Source organism: Chelonoidis abingdonii, chromosome 2 (assembly GCF_003597395.2).
Source record: "Chelonoidis abingdonii isolate Lonesome George chromosome 2, CheloAbing_2.0, whole genome shotgun sequence".
NCBI lineage: Eukaryota > Metazoa > Chordata > Testudines > Testudinidae > Chelonoidis > Chelonoidis abingdonii.
In genome coordinates, this window is record NC_133770.1 from 146,206,500 (window position 1) to 146,231,665 (window position 25,166).

General features: G+C 39.7%; 1 protein-coding gene across 1 annotated transcript in view; it reads right to left on the minus strand.

Moving 5' to 3' along the window:
- Nucleotides 1-25,166, minus strand: part of CDH12 (cadherin 12) — a 347,726-nt gene that overhangs the window by 98,143 nt on the left and 224,417 nt on the right. The window contains exons 4-5 of the mRNA XM_032798095.2: nucleotides 7,167-7,286; nucleotides 2,925-3,092 (exon numbers count right to left, since the gene is read on the minus strand). Coding sequence (XP_032653986.1) covers nucleotides 2,925-3,092; nucleotides 7,167-7,286 — 288 coding nt within the window. The remainder of the gene's footprint in view (nucleotides 1-2,924; nucleotides 3,093-7,166; nucleotides 7,287-25,166) is intronic.

Sequence of the window (25,166 nt, forward strand, 5' to 3'; positions counted from 1 at the left end):
TAAACCTACCCCCTTCCCATAAGCATTCACTATGTTAGACATTCCTTCAGACTTCTCAGTGAAGACCGAAACAAAGAAGTCATTAAGCATGTCTGCCATTTCCAAGTTTCCTGTTACTGTTTCTCCCTCCTCACTGAGCAGCGGGCCTACCCTGTCCTTGGTCTTCCTCTTGCTTCTAATGTATTGATAAAAAGTCTTCTTGTTTCCTTTTATTCCCATAGCTAGTTTGAGTTGGTGGAGCACAGCCCCCAGCCTTGAATATTCCTGGTGCTCGAGCACCTTGAGCCCATATAACCTGGCGCCCCTGGTGTGGTGTGCAGCTTCTTTGGCAACAAGAGTAGTTGTCTAATTAATGGACCCAATTTTGCATGGTCCTGAGCAACTTTGGTGAGATGCCAAATGCCTCAATTGCCATGGATCATGGACTCCATAAAGACACTTGTTTTGTGTCTCATTGCAACAATCTGTAACCCACTAATGCTCCTTTGTCCTACCTATGACAGCAAAGATGTTAATTGCCCACTTCATCTTGAATGGTTTCTTGCAACTCGTTAACTCCTTATGTTTACCAATCTCTTCCATCTTGTATTTAGCTGTGACATTCCGATTACCTTCCCAGACCTGAAGAGCTCTGTGGAGTTTGAAATCTTGTCTCTTTCACCAACAGAAGTTGGTCCAATAAAAGATACTATGTCACTCACCTTCTATCTCTCAATTCCTATTGAAATAGATGAGGGCATTTGGGGCCTTGAAGGCCTGGGCCTAATATGGAAGCTTAACATCAAACTAAAAATATACACTAGAAATACATTAATTGTGACAAGCCAGGGTGGGATTCACAAAGATACTTAGGTGCCTAACTCATTGATTTCAATAGGGGTGATGCACCTAAGTACTTTGTGAGTGAGGAATCCATCTCAAGTGAGTGGCCAGATCAAGGACAAGTCCACACTACAAAATTACTCTGGTATAACTACGTCACCCAGGAATGTGAAAAATGCACATCCTTGAACGATGTAGTTAGAATAACCTAAGTGCTGGTGTAGACAGCGTTATGTCAGTCGGAGAGATTCTCACACTGATGCTAATCCACCTCTGTGAGAGGCCATAGCTATTATGCCGACGGGAGAGTCCCCATTAAGCAGAACTTTTGCTATTACTGTTCTGAAAAAGCAGTAATTACTTTTCCTTAAACTAAATCTGTTCCTTCTGTGACATACCCAATAACAGTGACTTACAGTGACGTGGTTACCCCTGAATATGCACATCATTCTCTCACATTTTAGCCTTTGGCCATAATAAATATATGTTACTTCTATTACACACTGTGCATCTCAAATATTATTCCCTTCTGTTTCATCAAGAGCTATTGTTATTAATTGACTTCTGACATTTGATATAATAAGAGAGAAAAGGTTTACAACTCTCAATATGCAGAGGAGAGGAGAAACATGATCTGTTGATATTTCAACCACTGCACAGAGCCTTGACTGGACTAAAAAGTCATCACTACTGTACACAAATGAAATAAGACCTTTAAAGCTGTCTTCCTGAAAGTGTAAAAAATAACGTCCTGATATCTTTATTTTTTTTAAAGTATATTTTGTTCCTTTGTACTTTGAAATGTTTCAGTCTATTAAGCCAAATGGTCACATTATAAAGTAATTTGGGGGGGCTGACTAAAGCCCATAGCAGCAGAGTCAAAGGTACACCTGAAAATCTGCTGGAAGAAGCGCTTTGTGAACTGGGATCGCTCCAGAAATGCAGTGAGTTCCATTCTTGAAGGTGGGAAGAACAAATGTTTGAGAAAAAACAACAGTCTCATGAAGACATAGGTGTCGTCAAAAAGCCAGTCATATGTAATTACAATATGTTATGCATTCCTCAACGTGTAGGAATGTAATCAAACAAGGTAGAATCACATAAATAGTGGTAAAACCAACACTCCTGTTTCCATCACTAAATTGTTCGTTCAAATATTCTAATCTAATAATAGAAGTTTGTCTTGTTGACTGTCATTTAGCGACTAAGGACAGGATTCACCAAGGTAATTAGATTCCTATCTCCCATTGAAACCAGTAAGAGTTGGGTGCCTAAATACGTTTGTGAATCCCACCCTAATAGTTTGTCATGACTACTGAAATTTACAATTGCTACATCTTTGCAAAGTTTATTGTTTTGTATAAATACCAAGGACTCAGTTTTCAGATTTCCTGAGCACTGACAACTCCAATAATCTTCAAAAAGATCTGCATGTGCTAGTGCTTCTGAAAATCACCGCCCTATCAAACAACCTTTTTTTAAACGAGCACATTTCTGAAAAGTCTGATTTCAACTAATTTATATAAACATCTTTGGTACATGATCTCTATTCTGATTCCATAAATATTTTCGAGTACAGACTTAACCTCAATGGGCCCAGATGGCACAACAGAGTTGAACCTGCTTATGACAACAATTATTCTAACTCATAGTACTTTTACCAAATATTGTTTCTTAGTTTTTCTTTTGAGAAATTTCACCTTATACCTTTAATAAAAAGGTCAGAAAAGTGTGACCCACCCTGAAATGTAATAAGTTTATAATCAGGAGTCATTTGAAGAGTAACATGAGCTTTCCCTGGATAAAATATATGCCCCAAACTTATGTTATAAAAAAATATAACTGCTACCAGCTATGGGCCTGATCTTGCAAGATCCTGCGTATCCTCATTTCCCATTGGATGTTTGGCATCTTGCAAGATTGGACCTTGTGTTCTTTAAAACAGTTCTTGTCTTAGAAAAGATCCATTCCATACTTTTCCATCATGCATTAGGGTTCCCTTCTGTCTGACCTCCAACCCAAGAAATCATTTAAGGGAGTCTTCACATTGATGTTATAAATGACACTCCTTTTGAAATTAGTGTATGTAAAATAAAACATACTCTTGGGAAATCTAGGTGGGTTGTCATTGACATCGGTGAGAGTTATGTTTACAGTGGTAGTTCCAGCTAATCCTCCCAGCTGTCCTCCCATATCCTTGGCTTGGATGAGGACTTGATATTGTTCTTTGACCTCTCTGTCCATGTTTGGCAAAGCTGTTCTTATTACACCTTGGAGGAAAAAAAGAAAAGAGAAACACAATACATATAAACCAAAACTTTGGCAAAGGTTCTGTTTACAGAATAATATTCTTTCCTATGTATGCTGATGGTCAGATTCCCCAAAGAGTGCATCAACTGGCAGTTCCCACTTAGACACTTAAATGAAGTGCTCAGATTTCTAAAAGAGCCCAGCAGTCAGCAGCTTCCATAGAGAGACTCAGGTTGATTTCAATGGGTGACCAGAAGGAAGCTTGATTACACAGTAGTATTTCAGGGCCTGTCTCCCCTGCCCCACTTTAAATAAACAACATTTTGGATGGTAAATTAAGACTGACAAGTGAATTTTGACTAGGGATGTGAATGAGAAGAGAGTGAATGTCTCCACATCAGAATGGAAAAAGCATAAGGAGCAGCGTGGACAAAAGCACAGAGACATGAGTGAGAGAAGAAGGGGTGAAGGATGGACAAAATAAAAGAAGTAGAATGAGCTGAGTAGACATCACTACTTCTCAGACTGTCTCTATGAATCTCCTGCATTTTAAACAAAACATCCACTACCACCACCAATGCAATGAGGTTCCATTGGACAAGACAATGTTCCTTCTGTACAAACAATGGTGTTTGGTTACAAAACATATCACTGTTCACCTGATACAGCGATTGCTGAAAATGCTCAGGCACTTTTTGAATAGGGTATAGTAAATATCCTACATTCAGTTGCAAACACACAGTTAGTCATTAATCAATTGTGTTTTAATCTTGAGTGACTCTGAACAGTTGGCATCTAACGACACCTTCTGTAGCATTCTTTCTGTTATGTTAAAAATGTAGGATCCTGTGACCAAATTCATGAGAAAAGGTATGTTACCTTGTCATAAGACAACACTATAAAATGCAATATAATTAAACAATATCTCTCAGAAATGGTTCAATGCAGACAGTTTAATGCAGATAGCCTGTGTAGTTACAAAATAAGCCAGTTGGAGAGGGATTATTATTATTTCAGAAATTATCTATGAACATTAGGCTGGTTGGTTTTAAAATCTGTCTTTTTCCCTTTTGTTACAATGCACACAGAGTGATAAGAAAAAAAATCTCTCTTGGGATGCTTGTTATTTCTTTGCAATTAACTCGTGTGTCAACTAGTAAGAATGGAATCAATTAGTTGATAACGCTTGTTAGGAGTCTAAAAATAACTTTGACTTGGATTCACCACCGGTTCAACAGATCAAAAAATCCTAAATAAATTGATTGTATAAGAATGAAGTTTTCTTTCATTTGTAACATTGATGATAATAGTAACAATTATTGAAAAGAATGTACTGACTTCCTTCCTTCCTTAGTTAAAGCACTAAATAATAACTAATGTCTGAAACAATTAAGCACATGTGTACATAGTCTTGAAACAAAGGTTGTGATTCTTTTATTTTCAAAAACTCGATGCTATTCAAAAGGCTCCACTTTTCAAGGTAGAACTCCTGCAGGTTAAAGCTCCAGGATTACAAAAATAACTGAAAATACATATTTAAAAAGTGAATAAAATACTAAAAAGCCATACTAGCATCATTAAAAATGGGAGTCATTGGAGACTTAAAACAGAAAGGGAAGTATTTTCAATTTTTTTTTTAAGTGGCAAAAGTCCTTTTGTAAACTGGAACAACACTATCAGTTTTCCACTGAAACCTCTTCCCCGTTCCATGACTTAACATCCTGAAATGTTTTACAACATATTTCTTATACTCAAGTCCAGGGAGTAAACAGATATGGAAATTAATTGTTCCCCTTGTTATAGTAACAGAAGAGACCAAAATAATAATAGTTAAATAAATAAATTAAATTAAATTGAGGTGTTCAGCACTCCATGGAAGAGGCAGAGAATATTTCACAAACAAGAGGTGCAGTTCACCTTGATTTTTAAATTATTTTTTGAGATAACATTGATTAGCTTTAAACCTGTTAAAAATCTTCCTACTAGGTTACAGTACATAAACAATTGGCTGTTACTCTAGCAGTGAAGTGCCTAATCACCTACTGCTTTTCCTGTCTGGAAGTTGGAAGCATCTGTAGCTTTTCCCATAAGAGATCTCCGTCTCCACTAAAAATCCATGCAAATAATTTAAATGTCAAAAATAGTCCAATGGCAATATTTTCCCTTCACTTTGTACTCTATATTAAAAGACTAAATAAAAATGAAAAACAAATTTTTCTATAAAAAGGCATGTGTTTATATGGATTTTCAGAGAGCACGTTTAAGAATCTCGGTAGAGCAACTCATTATATGGAGTAATTAACAGGAAAGAAGCCATTGCATTTCTTCTTCCTCTTCACAAAAAACTTTAGAATTTTGAAATCAAGGCTTATTGTAATGAACAGATCTACATGGATTCAGTACTGCACTAAATGTTCGCAGCTTTTACTATTTTAAATATTTTAATGTTAACCAAGAGGGCCACAGAATTGAATAATATTTAAAGTTTTTTTTGTTCGTTTGGTTGGTTGGTTGTTTTTGCAACGAATACAGATATTGAATGTGAACTGATATACAACCTCCATGAGGTTGCCAAAAGACTGACAAGTATAAACTCCTATCATGAGTTCTATGCAGACAGGCCTTGCACCTGGACTGCCCTACAGTGATATTAATGGAGAGTCAGGGGTCTGCCCACATGAAGGATGTGAGCCTCTGCACCTGATCTTGTAAGGAAGTTCATGAGTTAATACTAATTTGAGCAGTTCCCTTGGTGTGAATATAACCCTTCCAGTGGCTTGCATATACCCTTGTATATTGCAAGTTAATGTTGCTCAGAGTAGCATTAATCTATATGCTCATTTCTGATATAAGTTCCACTTGAGTAGCATGTTCAGAGGGGTTGATGGTGGATGTGTGATATATTGGGTTTCCCCTCTGTATGACTTTCAAGGTCTCTTCTTGTGTAAGCTTTGCCCATCTGCTCCACTCAATACTGAGTAAGAAAAGGCAGCACATACCCCAAAGAGCTAAAACAATTCAGGGAATGCTGGTGGGGATATCATCAAGTGTTACATGAGATATATAGACACCTGTATTCAGCTTGTGGCTGGTTAAAGCTTTTCAGTTCACTTTTAAATTCCTCTCCATTTCCCACAAGATTTAATCCAAAAAGAAGCATTAAGGTTAAGATTTTTTTGAGGTGTCTGAAAAAGTCAGATTTTGATTTTCAAAGTAGAGTCATTGAGCCAGTCTGCAATATGATCTACTGCTAAATGGAGCATGTGACAGAGGAAGTGACCTTTGGAGATTCTGCACTAACAGTGTCGTGCATCTCCCATCTTCAATTATTGATTAATCTGTGAGAAAGTCTTTAACATGCCATCTGACATTCTAGTACAGCTTCGCTGGGAGAAGAAATTCCATTTGTTGAAAGGGGCATATGGGTGACTATTCCTGTACACATTCAATCGTTTGTAGCATTTAGTGTGCACATTCTTGGTTCTTTCACTGAATTATTAAATATAGAAACAGGAATGGCATTTAAAAATATAGAACACAATAAAATATTGCAGTCTCCCTTTCTTCTCTGCCAACTCATCTAACAACCTCAGACCAATATCCTGTGCCCCAGCAAAAGAAGAGGGCAGGGTCCAATTAGCTGTCTGCATTCTCTGATTAAGAACACGTAGCACAAGAATCACTGCTAAAGTATTCATCATTCTAGGAAAGGAGACTTCAGATTGAGTCAACAGGATAAAGACTTGAGATTTGGAGTCAAAACATCAAGGAAAAAACAAGAGAGAACATACAAACTGGGCAGTACTTCAAGACAGAAGCAATCTTAACAATGTGGAAGTAAGAGTGCATAAGGAAAGACCTCTTCAACACATACATACTTTAGACATTCCAAACTATATGGCAGATTGCAATTTATTCAAAACCCAGTCTGCGCACAAAGCAAATATATGATTATGTATTGGCCTTTGGGTGTATCACAGCATCAGGTATTTATTTCTATACACCCCAATAATGCTGCCGCCCACTTGGATGTTTAGTCAAAATGCAAATGTTTGAAAGCGAAATGATAATATTGTTGCTGATGAAACATTTACCTGTCTTAGGATCAATGGAGAAGTATGGTTGCCCCTGAAGAATGCTATAAACCACTCTGGCACTGTTTCCATATGTTGGATCGTCAGCATCTGTAGCTTTAACCTGAAGTACGTATGCTCCTAGAAAAAAAAAATACAGATGTTTTAATTTCCAAAAGAAAACAAAGATCAGGAATATTGCTGATATATTATATAGCTTAGCCCCTTTAGATGAAGGCATTTGCTGTAGCTCCTGCTTCTTTGGAAACAGGAAAAGAACAATGTAATGTTTCAGCACCACACTGACATAAATGTAAGTAGCAGTTGCATCAAACAGGGAAGAGAAGGCAAGGTGGGCAGGCACCCACTCTTCAGAAGACACTTACCAGCAAGTTGGAGGTGAGGGGTGATGTGTGGGAAAGCAAGTCAGTTGCCCACCCTTGGAAATGTAAATAGACATGGGAGTAACAGGATAATCAATTTCCCCTTTCAGAGATGTCTAAAGGCAAGGGGGAGCCCGCCTACACCCTGTTGGAAGGAGGGAGCTAGAGAGGAGGGTATTTCTTGTGTGCTTTGACAGTTTTAACAACACTCACTTGGGACCACGCAGTTACCAGTCTGGCTTTGAGCATTTGGATTTGCAAAGACACCAAACTCCAAGTGCAGCTTGGGAGTCTCCATACTTTGTAAAGCAAGATCATCAGCAGGGTTTGCTGACATTCATGTGAGTGCTCAGCACCACTGAAAAACAAGCCACATATTTAGGTGTCTATATTTGGATATAGGTACTTAATTTTAGACAAGATTGTGTATTTGGACCTCTTTGTTCACAGGTTTAGTAACACAGCCACAAATATTGCTTGCTTTTGTATATCAGTTCACCATGGAAACTCTGGTTTCCAACTTAGTGGGGTATCAAGCACTTTAGTGTCATCTGTCTCCCTTGTTCTAATAACAGGGATTCTACAGTTATGTTTATGAATAATATTGTTTCTAAAGTCCTCACTTACAATAATAATAATAATAAGATTTCTCCAAGTCTGAAAAGACATATTAAAATGCCAGGGGCCTGCTCCTGCTCCTGCCATGGGCATTTTGCCATTACCAGTAGCATCAGACCTTTGAAGAGATTAAGTTATTTATTTACAAACATCTTCCCTTCACACATGAAATGGACACTGGTGAAAATATAGTGCCAGATTTAAAATGTGGGTGCCTAAAGTGCATGTTGAAAGCTAGACACAGCTCATGGCATGTTCAAAACCAACATTTTTGTACCTAACTGGCATTTGAAAAGTAAAATGTATACACTGGCACTGAAATCAGTACTTAGGCAGGTAACCCCCTGATCTGCCTGCAGGCAGACCACAAAATACCATGAGAATTATAGCGCAGCCTGCTAGAAGAAAACTTTTGAGTGCTAGAATACAAGTCCAAAAAGGAGTGTGTACATTTTAAAATTAACAAAGTATTTTATTCACTAAATCGGGTTTGAAATCAAGGCTTGAGTTTTGTTTCATCTACCTGCTTTGGTCAGCTTCAGATAGGAATACTGCAGAAATAGAGTACTGACACTTATATCAGATGGGTTTATAGTAAGATAGTCTGCCTTGTGTCCATACATATTGGAGTACTCAGAGAGTAAGTTTACTCCATTTCCCCTCTGTGCAGGAGCAGCGCCAGACTTTCTGACGCCCTAGGCGGACGGCCATTTCACCGCCCCCCGTGGGTCCGGTGGACCTACGGCAGTCATACCGGCGGATGGTCCGCTGCGGGAAAGGCTCTGGTGGAGCTGCCGCAGTCATTTCGGCGGATGGTCCGCTAGTCTAAAGGCTCCGGTGGACCTGCCGCAGGCATGACTGCGGTAGGTCCGCTGGAGCCTTTAGACCAGCGCACCGTCTGCTGAAATGACTGTGGCAGCTCCACCGGAGCCTTTCCCGCAGCGGACCATCCACCGGCATGACTGTGGTAGGTCCACCGGACCCGCGTGCCGCCCCCCCGGCAAAATAGCGCCCCCCCCAAAATTCTGGCGCCCTAGGCCATTGTCTAGGTCTCCTAAATGGTAGAGCCGGCCCTGCCTCTGTGTCACATTGAGAAGTAGTTGTAAAATGGTGGTCTGAAGAGAACTTCAGGGTGGTCTACAGAGAGCAAACTGGCTATCCCTCCATGTTTCTGATGCAAAACTATATTACTTTCATATTATTTCTCCATGTAATTAATTGTGGTACTTGCCAAAATGATTTTAAACAATCACTTATACAGAGGGGAGTGAATGGGAAGGAAGGTCATATGACACAGTGGTCCATCATACAATCTTTCTGTTAGTATGGAGTGCATACTACAACAAGTTTGAGAACACCTGGCATTCCCCAGGGAATACTGCAAATGCCGAAAAATTATTAGCTATAAAGGCAACTGGAAAGTTTTTAAGCATCATCATTGTACTAGCACTAACAGTGATTTGTATGTCAATATTTATTTTATTTTTGTAAAAAATAAACAGCTGTTTTGATAGTGAAAGATAGTCCAATATAGTCAAGGGAAAAGTTTGAGGTGATTTTTTAAAACTTTCCTACACATCTCTACTTATGATTGCCAGCGCTGGTGGAGGAATTGGAAGTGGAACTGATAGTGAAAATAAATTGACTGCTTGTTGGATAGTATTGTAGAATTGCTACAGTTACAGATGGTCATTGGCCAAAGCAAAAATGTTAAGGTGCCACAGGAGATTTTTTTTTTTACTACACTGATGATCATGGGGAAGCGTGAGAGTTCATGAAAAGCAATTCGATTAGCAAGACCAGTTTTAAAATAATGCTGTTCATGTTTACAAGGTGAGGGCACGTTAATTAGAGTCAACTTTCAATGAAAGGAAAGATTAGGGATGCAGTAAATAAAATAATACTGCAGAGATCATCTGGACTCATTTCAGAAGAAGCTCGAGGTTAGTCTTTGATTTGCTGAAGGATGGGGAATGTCACATTTTAGAGGCCATGAGGTGCAACAGAAGACCAAAGTCATAGTTCAACATAATGATTATGGAAGCACTGTATATTCAGACATTTATGCCTAAACTTCTCATCTAATACAGAATCAAGATAACGAAATGTGTGCTATGTAGCTCTACTGGGGGGCAGGGGAGAGGCATTGGGTATGCAGGTTCTCTCTCTTGGCCAGGATAAGGATCAGCACGTTGAAAATACATATAAAACCTTCCATGGACTCTCACCACAGGGGGACAAAGATAGAGGGGTCTATGTAGCAGAGTGAAAAGCTTTCTCCTCCTACCCCAGATAGAGAGGTACATCTAATTTTTCAAAAAAATGGTGAATTACACTGGGGCTTCTGAATGTGCGTCAGCTGATTTTCAAAAGTGTTGGGCACTAAGTAGGTCTCACTGAAATCAACCAAGATATTTAGCTTAACTTTAGGCTCCTGTTTTTGAAAATCTTGGCCATAACGGCCCTCTCATTTGTATTATCCAACGGTTTGAACACAAGAGGCTTTCAGGCACTACGGCATAGCCCTCCAATAGTTGAGTTAAAAGAATAACTCCTTTATTGATATAGTTGGCTGGCTACCAGAAGGGGATGAAATGCACATTTTGTCAGTATATTACATAGATAAGATTTTTGGATTGCTTCATGCACTCTGGAGCTCCAAATACCAGAAATGTAATGTCTTACATTTGAAAATACACCTGAAGCTCTATTATGGATTAATATTTAGAAACTCTGATTCAATACAGCTCACACACACCTTGAAAATAGTACATAACATTGATCCATTCCCCAGGATTTTTTTTCCCTTTAGCTGAAATTCTAATACTGTATTGAGCTTGCAATTTAAAATCAATACTAGCTGATACACTGTAGCTGCAAAGAGGAAAAATAAATCATAAATCTGATTTTACTTCAAGACATTTCATCAAAAAAAATTATTAGTGATGATTTAGTTAATCAGTAACACTTCATTTCTAGCCTTTACAACTACAGCACAGCATCTATAATTATCACCATCATTGGTATTATTTTTAATCATTAGGTGCTCAGTTCATAAGATAGATTTAATTATAGTGTACTTTATAGTACAGCTTCAGATATGCTAGTTTTCCTCAGTTTATACTCAGTAAAAGCAAGGCAGACTGTGATCAGGTACATTCACAGAATCATAGGAATGTAAGGCTGAAAGGGACCTCAAAAGGTCATTTACTTCAGCCTCATCTGCACTGAGGCAGGACCAAATATATCTAGACTATCCCTGGCAGATGTTTGTCCAACATGTTTTTTTAAAAACCTCCAACGATAAGGATTCCACAATTTCCCTTGGAAGCCTATCCCAGAGCTTAATTACCCCTATAATTAGAATATTTTTCCTAATACCTAGCCTAAATCTCCCATACTGCAGATTAAGTCTATTACATCATGTCATAGCTTCAGTGGACATGGAGAACAATTGATCCTCTTTATAACAGTCCTTAACATATTTGAAGACTGTTCTCAGAGCCTCCCTCTGTCCTTTTTTCTCAAGACTAAACATACCCAAGATTTTCTTAATCTTCCCTCTGATGTCAGGTTTTCTAAAACTTTTATCATTTTTGTTGCTCTCCCCTGGACTCTCTCCATTGTGTCCAGATCTTTCTGAAAGTGTGGTACCCAAAACTGGACAAAATATTCCAGATAAGGGCTCACCAATGTCTAGTAGAGTGGGACAATTACCTCCTGGATCTTATGTATGACACTCCTGCTAATACACGCCTGAATGACGTTGGCCTTTTTCACAATTGCATCAAACTGTTGGCTCATCTTCAGTTTGTGATCCAGTATAACCCCCAGATCCTCCTCTGCAGCATTACTGCCTAGCCAGCTCTTCCCCATTTTATATTTGTGCATTTGATGTTGCCTTCCTAAATGAAGTGCTTTGCACTTGTCATTCTTGAATTACACCTTGTTGATTTCAGACCAATTCTCTTATTTGTCAAGGTCATTTTGAATTGTAATCCTATCCTCCGAAGTGCCACCAGTTTGGTGTTATTCTCAAATTGTATACACATACTGTCCACTCTATTAGCTAAGTCATTAATGAACATGTTGAATAGTTCCAGATCTAGGACAGACCTCTGTGGGACCTCCCTATTAAATGGGACAAGTCTTGCAGTCTTTACATTGGTCTTACTTAGGCAAAACTTGTGTAGCTTTCATGAGCCTTTTGCCTGAGTAAGAATTTGGTCTTGTACTTGTTGGATTACATACAAAATGTTGTCTCACATTCATATTCTATGCATGTAAATTAATAGAGTGCCACCAAGGATGATTAGGGCCCATTATCCTTATACAACATTGCAGTTGTGATATAAACTCATAAAAAATAAAGAAATTTGGAGTTAATAGAGTGCAAACTCTGCCTTTAACTCAACCCATTATGCCTAGCTGTTACAGCACACGCAGCACGGTATTTATTTTCACACAGTGATCTGAAAGAAAAGAAAGTCCAGCAGAAAAGAGTCATAAGATTCACTAGGACACAGCAGTATAACATTGTTTAAGGGCTCAGTCCAACGCCCACTGAAGCAAATGGGAATCAGATTGGAACTTCACTATATATTCCCAGAAAACAAACAAACAAAAACAATCCCCCCCAAACCTATGTTATGGTTTGAAGGTTGAACGTATGTATCAGTAACACTGAAGGATAAAAACATTACAGCGATATTGCAATTCTCAGCAAATTAAACAGTAAAAACCCAAGAAATTTAGCAGTTGCAATTAAAATAAATCCAAACATACTTTGGTAAGAAATGCCCTATTAAGACACAAAACAATCTTAACATTGTCCTGCAGTGATGTCATGAATTAACCATATAATGATGATTGCATTTCAGTGTTTGCAGTTCTAAATTAGATTAAACAGATTTTATTGGGCACAGTTGGTTATTTTCATATTTTTTTTTCTTACTATCACTACAGACTAAAAAAGGTGGCCATGCCATTTGACCTGCTCATTTATCTTTGCTCCATGCACGAGGCTTTATACACATAAGTATTAAAAAAAAGAGACCAGAGTGAACCCAGCTGAAATTAGATTCAGTCCCTGGAGGTCCCAATCTTTAACATTGCCAACAGTTGTATCGTGTTAAACAAAAGCTTTCTGCTGGAAAAATATTTGAGACTGTTAGAAAACTGGCCTTGCTTGTGAAATTGTGATAGGAACTGCTGATAAAGGAAGCACCAATAACAATAGTTTCCCCTGGAAAAGAACCTGTTTCTGGAACCTGTTCTATCTTGAAGGGATTAAGGCCAATGTTTTCAAAGGTGGGTGCCCAAAATTAGGCCCCTAAATTCATACCCATGTTTAGGAACCTAAATAAAAGTACCATGAGTTTCAAAGGAAATGGAAGTTGCAGGAAATCATAACCTCTGAAAAATCATGCAGCTTAATTTGGTGCCCAAGTATCAATGTAGATGTTTAATTTTAGATGCCTATATATGTTACCTTAAATTCCTTCTCACATACTCTCTGCATACACACACCAGCTAAATTATTCAAAATAAGGTAGAACTGGTCAATAGTAAACTGTTTTATTAAGGCAAACTCTTAGTCATGTTTTCCTCAGGCAAGTAGATGTAGGTAGGCTTGAGAATCCCAACAGTAATGTGTGTTGCTTTTGAAAAATAATATCTAGACATTATTAATTCACCTGCCAACTCCCCAAAAAACAAACTTGAAAACATGGATAGTGTGTGTTTTTCAGAGAGGTCATTTCTTGTTTAGTTTTTTCTTATGTGGCTTCATTGGTTCTTCAATGACTCACATACATGTCCAGTAACAGGTTTTTTTTAAACTAGTTTCTCATCTTTTCAATGTTATTAAGCATTGTTCATTCTGCCTGACTAACAAATGTACTGTTTTATAGTAAAGCATAAAAAACAATTATAAAATCAGCCTTTATATCTTAGTTATTTCTCCACTAAGTAATACAGTGCTATATAGCAGTGAATATTCATTGTCTACTAAGCACTGATGGAAGGTTAAATTTATTACCTCCCTGGGTATTTTAATAAAAAATATCATTTTATTTTTATATCTTTATTAATAAACAAACATAATAAAAGGGCCAAAATAAACAAACTATAATTTCTTCCACTGCAGACGTGTCGGACTATATTCAGAATAAAATGAAGTTTTATATCATTAATATTTGATCTGTAATTTGGAAATCTTTGTTTTAGAGATTGTAAAATACAGCAAAACAGACTGATATGCTTAAGTCCTTGCTCTTTCTTTTTAAGGGTGGGAAAAGGCTAAATTTAAATGCTCTGAAATGCCAAAGAACTTTAAAGACTTAAGAAAATGGACATTCTAATGGTTCATCAGGAGTATTTTTATTTTAAAGTGACAGCAAATGACATTGGAGAACTAGTGAATTTCAGATGGTTGCTTCAGACATGTTGATTCCAAAAGGAACAGGATCATTACCCATGACTTAAACCACCCTGACCAAAGATAGAGAAAAGTATTGTAAATGTTCATGAGGGTGATATTAGGATGGCTAAGAGAACTTCTACACAGAAAGCCAAGGGTTGTGTATTGTAATGTGGATGCTCATAGAAATAAGGACCTTGAAACAGAAGCTAAAATCAAGATTACTGCAAGTAAAGTAGGTGCTCGGAGAAGTACCTCACACAGTTTGGATCTGCAGCATTTCCAGTCCTTGGCCCACCCAGTGAACAGAATGCTGATACTATCTGATATTATGGCCACAAATAATTCTAAAAATTAAATGTTCAGTTTTACAAGTACTAGGGGATTACTCATATGCTTAAAGTGAAGTATGTTTTAAAGTGATTCAGTAGATCAAGCCAGACTGCCCAACACCTATAAGTATTGAGCCATAAACACACAGAAACTTGTGCCCTAAATGACAATTAATCCAAAGTCTCCAGAAGTGAATGCACTAGTTCACTAACCCTTCGTACAGTCTAGTTCACTACAGTACTACTGTAGCCATGTGTGTCACAAACCTCATTGTGGAAATATCATGGACATTTCTGGATCTGGAAAAGCAGTACATTGTAGCAAATACTTGTATACAGTAATGAGAAGCATTCACAACACAGCATAAAACTGGGGTGGTTTGCGTTTTGTGTGATTTTTTTTTCTTTTTTTTTTTTTAAACATACAGCTAACCACCAGAAAATAGCTGTTGAGCTTTTTATTTGCTGGACATTATTCCACAGAAATGAAAAGGGATTATCTAAAAATCATAAGGACACAGCACTGAGAAGTTAGTTCACTGGGACCAGAAAAAAATATTTATTTTAGGGGGGAAAATGAGGACGCTTGACTAATAAAGTTTTCATATCTACTATTATTTAAAGTTATACAATTCCCACAGAAATAAGACTCTAAAATAAAAAATAAAAACTGCATAAAAAAGGACTAATCACCAAGCCTTTTCTCACCAGTAGCTTTTACATGAGCCCATAGCATCTCTGTGGACATCTCAGGTTGCTTCTCTCAATAGGGTTTTGTTCACACAGCTCACCTCTAACACGTTGAAGTCCACGGGACTTTAGGAGCCCCAGTTAGTGAGGTGGGTCAAACTCTCTGTGCCTTGTAGCACAAAAGGATCCTCTCCATGACCGGAGGACAGACATCCACTCTTTTCCTGTTGGCCCTTTATGCAACGTCTGACACTGCTGACCACAAGATATTGCTGTCTCACTTGAGAGAGGTGGAAAGGGTTCAGAGTAATGCACTACAATGGTTCAAATCCATTTCTGAGAGATGCATCCAACAATCAGTGATGTGAAAATACATCTCCACCACAAGACCCCTCAGTTCTGGTGTTCCAGAAGCATCAATTCTCTGTCCAGTCCTTTTCAACATATATATGCAGCCTCTAGATAAACTGGTCAGACAACATGGACTCAAGAGCTCTGAACATGCACTTTAATACAAACTCTACCAACCCTTTAATACAAACAACCACACCACTAGCACCAAGATGGCCAACTGCTTAGATGAGGTCAGCTCATGGATGAAAAACAGCTGGCTGAAGCTGGGCCTAAGCAAGTCAGGGCAATACTAGTGGGGAAGCATTTTGAAGAGTTTTCAGCAGCAGTGCAGTCTCATTTGGTTGACTGTACACATCCAAAATTGATCAATTCAGTCTGCAGTCTAGGAGTAGTCTCAACTTCTTAGCAGACACTAAGATCTTGCATAGCAGCATCCATAAGTAATGCTTTCTATCATCTGCAATTGGCTGGAAGACTGCATCTCATTCTACAGGATGAGGATATGGCCTCATTTATTCATGCCTTCATCACTTAACTGGACTAGAGCAATGTGATATACTTGGGCATGAAGCTTTCAGCACTTAGGAAACTCTGGCTAGTACAGAATGCTGTAATGCATCTCCTTAGTAACACAGCCTTAGTAACACAGAGCACATCAAACTTGTCCTTCACTCTCTGCACTGGCTTCATATAGAATTTTGAATGAGGTTCAGGGTCTCAGTCCTTATGTCCAAAGTGTTTCATGGCCTGGGCTCAGAGTATCTAAAAGGTTGCTTAAAAATTTTGGATGAAGACCATGGTCAACAACTTCACTCCTTTAGCACAATGGATCTCTCTACAATAAGGGTAAAGTTAGTTTGTGCAGAAGCCAAAATTTTCTTGTGCGCTGCTCTGAGAGGGTGGATTGAATCCTCCAAGGTCTAGGGACCACCACAAACCTCAGTACCTTCCACTGAAAGTTCACGGCACATTTCTTTTACCCTATCCTTCTCCTAATATAAACGCAAAGCAACATATATACAAACAAACTTAAAACCCCAAGAAAACAAGACTCTCCACTGCACATGCTTCTCCCTTGGGGAGAGAATGATCTAACAAACACTATGTAGCAGATGTGAAGTCATGTTGTTTAGTGCACTTCTGGAAGGAGCTCACATAATATGCTGGTAATTACACCTCTAGTTTCTTAGGCTTGTTTGTGCAATCGTAGCTCATGGGGGTAATGCTTACTGTTAGCCAATATATGCTAGGTCCAGTATATGCCACATTAATAGGCATTATGTGCATAATATTAACACAACATGCATTTATATTTATATATATTCACACACACACACACACACACACACACACACACACACACACAGTAGGGCTGTCAAATGATTAAAAAAAAATAATCGCAAGTAACTGCGCTGTTAAACCAATAATAGAATATTATTTACCGGTAGTTAAATATTTTTGGGGCTGTACCTTCACTTGTCAGCTATTTATATATGCTTGTTTTTGTTTTGTTTTGTTTTTTTCAGCTGCAACTGGCTGTACTGAAGGTTTAAAAGATATGCCATTATCTCACTTGTAAAAACTGTTCCTTTCTATGTTTATACGTTTTGTGTAGTTGTCACAGTGCTGGGAACTGAGGGTGCTCAGCACCTTTGAAAAATCAGGCAATCGTACATTACTTTTTAAGTTTTTATATTTTTCATAAGGGCACTGGGAGAGAAAGGAAATGGTAGCCCAGAAACCTCACACTTGCAACAACATTCCTCATCAATATTTCTCAAAATAGCTGCCTGACATCCAAAACAATGTTTATCTTCATTTCTGAACTCAAACAAAACCTAATCAACATCTGCCTACCTTGTTTTTTTTTCCTGTTTAGAATACGTGGAGAGTAGATTATGACTCACTGCAGCACTACATTGCAATTCAGATCAGGAGGTCCCCAGTCTCAAAACACATTCCCCTGACCTGTCATTGACAGTTTTAGCAAAGCTCCAGCATTGTGTGAGAGTGTGCATCTGTAAAGAGACATGCTGACATTGCCCTTGCGGGGTTTATCTTTTATAGGAAAAATTACCAATAATATGTTCTGAAGATATACTCTGGAAGCTGACTCCTACATAAGTAATATGAGAAAGAAATATTTTACTTAGGGAGGCCTGTTTCTAGCTTACGCATTCACGGCTGTGCTGCCCTGATAATAATACAACCTTGCTGGCTCCATCAATATCTTGAATACTAGACAATTGGGAAGGCATACTCTTGTCCTATTTTGCATTTCAGACAGCACACTGAATATAATTTTTTTTTCACTCTTAGCTGTCAGAAGTAGCTATGTCCACAAAAGCAATGCTGCCATACCCCATTATGACTGATGAAGAGTGGCAGCCTTTTGCTAATACCTTCAGTGCACCCGCAGCTAGCGGCAATTGGCCCAAGTTTCAGTGTTTAGTGCACGACTAAATCTATTTCTAATATCTCCAGAATAACACAAGTTGATTTATACTGCTGACAGAGTGGGGAATATGAAGGCTAGAGTTCACAACAGGTTTAGTTAGGCTGCAGCATAAGTACACTCTGATTGCATCTACAAAATATTCAGTGCACACAAGCCAACATTTCAAGGCAAAACTTGAAGAAATGCCCCAAGTAGTTTAAAGGGTAAATCAATCATGGCTGAACACTTAAGAGTCAACCCATTACCTCACTGGCAGAAATATAAATTTATAACACTACCTTTGCATTGCAAATTGTTGAGGCCAATTCCCCTTTTCCCCTTGGATGCTGATAGCTGGGACGGAGGTGTGAGTGGAGGGTGGAAAAATATAACAGTAGGGTCTTTGTTTTCAGAAAATTGTACTGTTTAGAGACCAGTTAGGCATTCATTTTTTCTCTTCCATTGTGATCAGTCAAGTATAAGCCACTAAAAATGTGTCTAAGCTACTGGTGACTCTGTCTGCTTGAATAATTATTTAATTTAATTATTTTTTATTAATTGCAATTATTTGTTTATTTATAAAGCAATCTAGCTGTATACACAGTCCCAGGGCTGCCGTAACATTTACATCAATTGCACATCTGAAGAAAGCAAGGAGCTCAAAATAGCAGTTAATAAGCTGTACCCAAAAATGCACATGAAGAAGCAGTTGGATATAAATAACTGCAAGAAATAATGCACTGGGAGAGAAGCACAAGTTCCAATTAGGAAATACTAGGTTTGCCACCCAGCCATTTAAAATATATGCCTTTTTAGAGTGATTTGTCCCCTCCATTCTCAACTCTGTGGACTATGGCACTGTCACTCACGTAATTTAAATGTGTGAAAAGCCAAAACTACCCCAACTGCCACTCAGACTGGTGTTTCAAAAAGAATAGAATTTAAGGACTAGAGAAACCTATATTTGACATGTTTGTTTTTATCATCATGACCACAGTGGCACCGCATTAAGTCCAGATTTCACAAGTGGCTTAACTATGTGCCTAGCTTTAAACAGGACTTGTCCCATTAATTTCAATGGGGCCATATACATGCTAAAAGTTTGGAAAATTGTATTGTTAGAACCATAAAGGGACTTAGACTCATCATTGCAATGCCTAATTTAGGCATCCTGATGCATAGTGGCAGCCACAAACTCTTGTTAGAAGCCCAGGCTCCCTGTGCAATACAGGGAGCGAGATGGGTACCTACAAAAACGGTGCTGGCGATACCCCATCACTCAATAGCTTTGTGGTTACAGGACTGTGATGATCTACATTATTATATTCACCACTTTTAGAAAACTATGATTAATCTTGTACAAAGTATGCCTTGTGAGGTATCACTGGAAAACTCATAATCTGTTGAACATTATTGTCCTGGTAAAGTATGTGCACCAACACTGAATGTAAAGTTACAAGATTCTGCTGTATAGTATTGCTGTAACATGTTCCACATTTAGGAAAAGCAGGCACAAGCCAGTTTTTCAGAGTCGGACACACTAGCACCCCCAGGCAAGTGTTAAAGAGCTATCACCTGTTTAAGCGCCATTCTCCAGCAAGGGGACGGTATAGACAAAAAATGACATTTCATCACAGGGATGGTGCAAATGTTACATCCACAACTGTCTGTGTGTCACCATGACTCAGCAAAGATGTTTCTAGCACAAGAAATTGAATTATAAAGATGGGAGGAAATCACTGGATTGCATTGTTCTCTACTCCTTCATCCCTGCTCTTGACATCAATGACTCTCAAACAACTGAGCTAAGTGGGACCCAGCCTGTGATATTTACTGCAATGTATGGTGAAACAAAAGCTTTTGCTTTTAAGTTCACTTAGATTAAGTTTGGTATTATTATTTACTCTTATTTTCTTTTGTAATCAATCCTGACTTTTATGTATCATCATTTGTAATCACTTAAGTTTACAATACTGTTTTATCTTAACCAGTGTGTTTGGATTAAAGTGTGTGGGAAACTCCATTTGGGATAACAAGGCTGGTGCATATATTATTTGTCTTCAATGAAATGACAGACTTTCTATAAGCTTGCATTGTTCAGTAATGAGCTGGATAGTACAAGGTGCACATTTTGGGGGGAACAAGGGTGGTGTTAAGAATTTGTGGTTGTTGCCCTATATGTAATTCATGAGTGACTGGTCAGAGTGCTCATATATTTAGCTGGGAATGAATTTGCATGTTGAAGGGCGTGTAAACAGGCCAGGAGTGGATGATATGACAGCAAAGCAGTGTAAAATGCACCTCCCACTCAAGCCCTCTTTCATCACAGCAGTTTGGGGCCCGGGGAGAGGTTCCACATCCATGGTTGCAGCAGCTCTAGCAGGACTGGGCTGGGCTGAGGGAGGGGCTCCTCTCTCCCGGCCACAGCAAGTCCAAGGAAGATCTATGTTGGGGTCGGGAGGAGGGGTGTCTCTCTCCACTGTGGCAAATACTGGGCAGCTCCACATTGAGGCTGGGAGGAGGGGCGTCTCTGCTCCAGCCACGGCAAGGCCACAGCAAGTTTGGGGCAGGTCTGCGATGCGGCCGGGAGGGAGCGGCACCTCTCCCTGCTGTGGCAGCATTGTGCTGGGCCCCTGATCCCTTGCACGGGGCTTAATAGGTAGCTGTGAGGCTGCGCAGCTTAGAGGGAACCTAGCCCATGCTACAGAATTCAGGGGACACGGATGTTCAGAAGTCTGGATTATACCCTGGGTAATGTTACAAGGACTCAGCTAGGACATGGGATACCCAGGTTCAAACCTCAGAGCAGGGTCTGGGTGTTCCAACAGAGTGCTCTAACCCAGTGGTTCTCAAAGCTGGTCTGTCACTTGTTCAGGGAAAGCCCCAAGTGGGCTGGGCTGGTTTGTTTACCAGCCGCATCTGCAGGTTCGGCCAATCGTGGCACCCACTGGCTCCAGGCCAATGGGGGCTGCGAGAAGAGCAGCCAGCACATCCCTCGGCCCACGCCGCTTCCCGCAGCCCCCGTCTCCCTGGAGCGGCAAACCGCGGCCACTGGGAGCCGCGATCAGCCAAACCTGCAGACGTGGCAGGTAAACAAACTGGCCCAGCCCACCAGGGGCTTTCCCTACACAAGCAGCGGACCGGCTTTGAGAACTACCGCTCTAACCAGTGGACCATGGGATAGTATAGGTTGGGCTTCTGATGATGTCTTCTGCTGAAGCTTTTCCACTTTTTATACAATATTTAAATAATCATTGGACCAGAGAGAGAGAAAAATGGCACTATAGTCTCATGGTTAGAACACTGTCTGGGGAGAAGCAGGGTCCAGTCCCTGCTCTGATACATATTTAAATATGGCGGGGCGGGACACTATCTCCTCCTCAGCAATGCTTTGTGTGATTTAGGTGTGCCCTAAGAGTGTCTACCAGAATGGGCCCTGAAAGCTAGATAGCTCATGGGGGAGACTCTGAGTTTGAGAACCTTGCTGGGATTTAGGTACTTAGCTGTTTGGTGCAGAAACATAGGTGCCTACAGCAGTGGTGGGCAACCTGCGGCCCATCAGTGTAATCAACTGGTGGGCCGCGAGACCGTTTGTTTACACTAACTATCTGCAGGCATGGCTGCCTGCAGCTCCCAGAGGCTGCGGTTCACCGTTCCCAGCCAATGGGAGCTGTGGGAAGTGGTGGCCAGCAAGTCCCTGAGGCCCGCGCTGCTTCCTGCAGCTCCCATTGGCAAATCATGGCCACTGGGAGCTGTGGGTGGCCGTGGCTGTAAGCGGTCAATGTAAACAAACTGTCTCATGGCCCGCCAGTGGATTACCCTGACACACCATGTGCAGCCTGCAAGTTGCCCACCACTGGTCTACAGGGTTAAACAGCAACTCAGCAGGGGTTTTAAGGATCTAAATTTTGGACTTCAGGCATCTAAAGTGGCAGTTAGGTTCCTAAATCCCTTCATGGATTTAGTTTTTGATATTTTGGGGTGAAAATATGCAGCACAGAATAAAATCAAAGGCACAATCCACCTCCATAAAGCAGTATCAACCTCACCGTGATCAAAACATGCTTCTCAGCAAGCTTGAACAGAGGTTGTGTGATTACCACATTTAGTCTTTTCAGTGGGGACTGTAATATACTGGAATTGATACCTGGCATTTGAAAATTAATGTGACTAGATGGTTGTAATGACATTGAGATGCATAGCATTCATTATTATATGCTGAATGCCTTTCAAAATCCATGCCATCCTCCAAGTACCAACTGAAACAGTACCAATGGATGAAATATTTTAAAACCATTTAGGCACCAGCATGCACTTTTCCCATCCAGTAGCTCCCTGGAGACCCTGAAGGTGTGACAAAGGCCTATAAATTGTGACAAACAGACCTAAATTGATGGACTTGACACAGAGCACAGGAGGAAGCTTAGCATAACGTTCATTTCTTTAATGTGTAAAGTTGTTCATGAGCTGAGTTTCACACCCCAGCATTTCAAATGTCAAATAATTTACACAGTACTTAATAGTGAGATAACCGCAGATTTACACAAGACAGAAAGCAATATGGGTCTGAAATAAATGTCATCCACAGTGTATGGCAGTTCAGAAGACTTTGCCTTTATTTGTGATTTGCATTTGATACAAGCATTGTGCATGAAGGCTTGGTTGTTTGAACTGTTTAGTCCAAATTCTGAAAGTGATTACAAATAAATGCATGTATCAACCACTCAGGAGTCCCAGATAAATAAAGCTTGCAATTCTGGGGTGGAGTTGAAAAAAAACTCATTGGTTCCATGTCACAGGAGTTTACTAGACCCTTTTTGCTAATTTTGTTTGCTTAGACCAATATTTCCAAACCTAGCATATGAGGGTTGGTGCCCAAGCAAGACATCTTACGGGACCCAGCTTTTAAGAGTATGGAGGCTTAGCACATTCTGAAAATCAGATCAAGGGGGTTTTGCCTGCTTTGTGTTTCCTTATAAAAGCTTCATACTGTGATGTTTCCCTCTGATGTTATCGGGGCTGATAATGTGCTAGGTCACTCCAATCCTTGACTCTGGGATCCAGTCTTACCCTACTCTGTTGTGAGAACCCTCACACCTGGGCTGTTCACACATAGCCTCTGGCATGTAAGCTGCTCTTTGGATTGTGAAACTGAATGACACTAGCCAGTATCTCCGGTCCCAGACACAACCCTAAGAACCTCCATCTTGCAGTGTCAAGTTATGCTCGCTGGACACTCCAAGCTTATATAAGTTCATCAATTTAACACAGAAATTGATACGTACCAAGTTTGTTATCTCAAGTGGGGTCTCTGACATGCTTCAAACCAAGCACACTGCTTTAGGTAAAATAAATAAGCAAATTTATTAATTACAAAGATAGATTTTAAGTGATTATAAGTGATAGGCAAAAAGTCAGAGTGGTTACTAAAAGAAAAGGAAATATAAGCACACAGTCTAAACTCTCAACCCTATTAGACTGGGCAGCAACTAGATTAAGTAGTTTTTCCTCACCCCTCTGATATTGCAGTCAATAACACTGCTCTACAGCCAAAATGCTTCTGAAATAAATGTAGTCAAACTTTACTAATTCTGGGTCACTGAGAACGAAAATGATGCTTAAAATTGTTGATTGGCTCTAGTCTAGCTGTTGGGCTCCAGACTACAGCAGTGGAATCTCCTGGCAGGTGATGTTAGGGTTTCCATGTTCCTCGTGACGCGTCAAAGGATCTGTCCCATTCTCTCATGGAAGGTATCTGTAGCCTGCAAAACCATCAATGGTGTGATGCAGCCTCACAGCGTTACGATCCAGATGAATGGAGACTGTTCACTGAGCTCGAAGAGAGTCTTAAAGCTGTTTTTGCTGCAATAATGCAAAAGTTTTGCCATCATTCCATGTCATGCAGTCCATAATGAAGGACTATGACAACATGAAACACTTTTGAGGTGCATAAACTATGACCAACTCAGTGGCACTTTGTGGTTGCGTTGGAAGGTTGTTGCTCCTTCTTGGTCTGCAGACTGGATCTACAAAGTACTTCTGTTTTCGTCTGCGAATGTCATGCAAGAGATCCCACTACATCAAGAAGAATTGGCCACTCGGACAGTCCATTGGGGAGCCCGGGAGGAAAGTGTTCAGCATCCACCACTTGCTTGAATAAGAACAAGATTGTTACCACCCTTACACATCAAGCTGGTCGATGAAGAACTTTGGTCACGCCATTGACAAAACACAAGCGCTTTCAGTATCTCCGTGGAAAATTTCCAAGGTTATGAAGCTAGTAAAGAAGGTGTCCTCTGTGGTTCCTCAGATCGTGCTCTTTGAGATGATGCATTTGACCATGCACTGCGTGGCAAGGGAAAGACGGCATGGACAAGCCTTCAGTTAGTGGCAATAAATTTTCTCAACAACAAGGAACAACTACAGCTGTTGGTGGAAACCCTCCTCAAGCATACAAAAGCCTTGGTTGCAACAATGTCACTAGATTTCCATTTTTTGCACTCTCATCTTAGAATTTTTTTACACCAACACTGCGGAGCAGTGCGCACGAGCCGGCGAGACATTTACCAGGAATTGCAAATGGGAGAACGCATCAGGGCAATGGACCCATCATGCTTTGCAGACTATGCTGCCACAGTGACACAGAGATGCTCCATTTAACTGAATACAAGAGACAAGCCAAGAAGTCTGAGTAATACTGACTAGGACAACTAGTACTAATAGTTTTGCCTTATGTTTCATAAAAATATTTATATTTTATATAATAGCCCTTTTGCTGATATTCTC